Source organism: Penaeus monodon, chromosome 32 (assembly GCF_015228065.2).
Source record: "Penaeus monodon isolate SGIC_2016 chromosome 32, NSTDA_Pmon_1, whole genome shotgun sequence".
NCBI lineage: Eukaryota > Metazoa > Arthropoda > Malacostraca > Decapoda > Penaeidae > Penaeus > Penaeus monodon.
This window is the reverse complement of record NC_051417.1, coordinates 21,031,380-21,032,169: the sequence shown is the minus strand read 5'-3', so window position 1 is coordinate 21,032,169 and position 790 is coordinate 21,031,380. Positions and strand designations below refer to the sequence as shown.

The 790-nt window shown below is 40.9% G+C and overlaps 1 protein-coding gene across 1 annotated transcript in view; it reads left to right on the top strand.

Annotated features, from left to right (window-relative positions):
• LOC119593603 overlaps positions 1-790 on the top strand; it is a gene marked incomplete at its 5' end in the record, with an annotated part of 118,927 nt that overhangs the window by 116,371 nt on the left and 1,766 nt on the right. The window contains 1 exon segment of the mRNA XM_037942559.1: positions 130-171. Within this exon segment, the coding sequence (XP_037798487.1) occupies positions 130-171 (42 nt within the window).

Below are 790 nucleotides of genomic sequence, written 5' to 3'. Positions count from 1 at the left end.
TTCGCCCCTTGTTACTCTCCCCTTCCCCCCCTTTTTTTCCCCTGCTCCCCCACCTACTTCCAAACGCCAGAACACACGACTTCTAAAATAACAATTAGTTTTAATGTTGTCTTTACACCTTCCATGCAGCGCGGCCGTCGAGTAAGTAGCGTGGACGCTCGGCACAAAAAGGTGATGATAACCTCCTCCTTCAAGGATCTGTTGTGAGGGGAAAGGGGTTCTTTTGTGAGGGAAATAGGGGTTCAGTTACGAGTGAAAGTGGGTTCTTTTTTGTAAGGGAAAGAAAGGATTCTATTGTGAGGGAAAAGGGGTTCTGTTACAAGGGAAAATAGGTTTAGTGTGAGAAAGTTGGCCTCTGCCTCTGCTGTGAGGAAAATGGGTTCTGTTGAGGGAAAAAGAGGCTCTTCTTTAAGAACTGATAAGGGACAGTCTTTTCGAGCTGTGTCTTGTCTTATGTGTCTTGAAGAAGAGTTGTTTTAGAGGCATTTCTCACCCGTTCAGACAATTCAGCTTTTATGTATGGAAATTCATGCATAATGAAAGAATGAAAGTGAGGAAGAGGGCTTTATTCTGGAAATACTTTGCTGAACTCTTAAGGGAGCACAAATGATTACTTTATACAAAGCACAGTAATCAGAAAATGTGTGTACATATTTTTATTGTAGACTAATCCAATGGTGCACATAATTATCGCCTTTAAACGACATTATTACAGTTCTAGACTGCAAAGTGTCTTAACCAAAATGCTTTTCCCACACAAATGTAAAAAAATAAACGTAGTATACCCTTC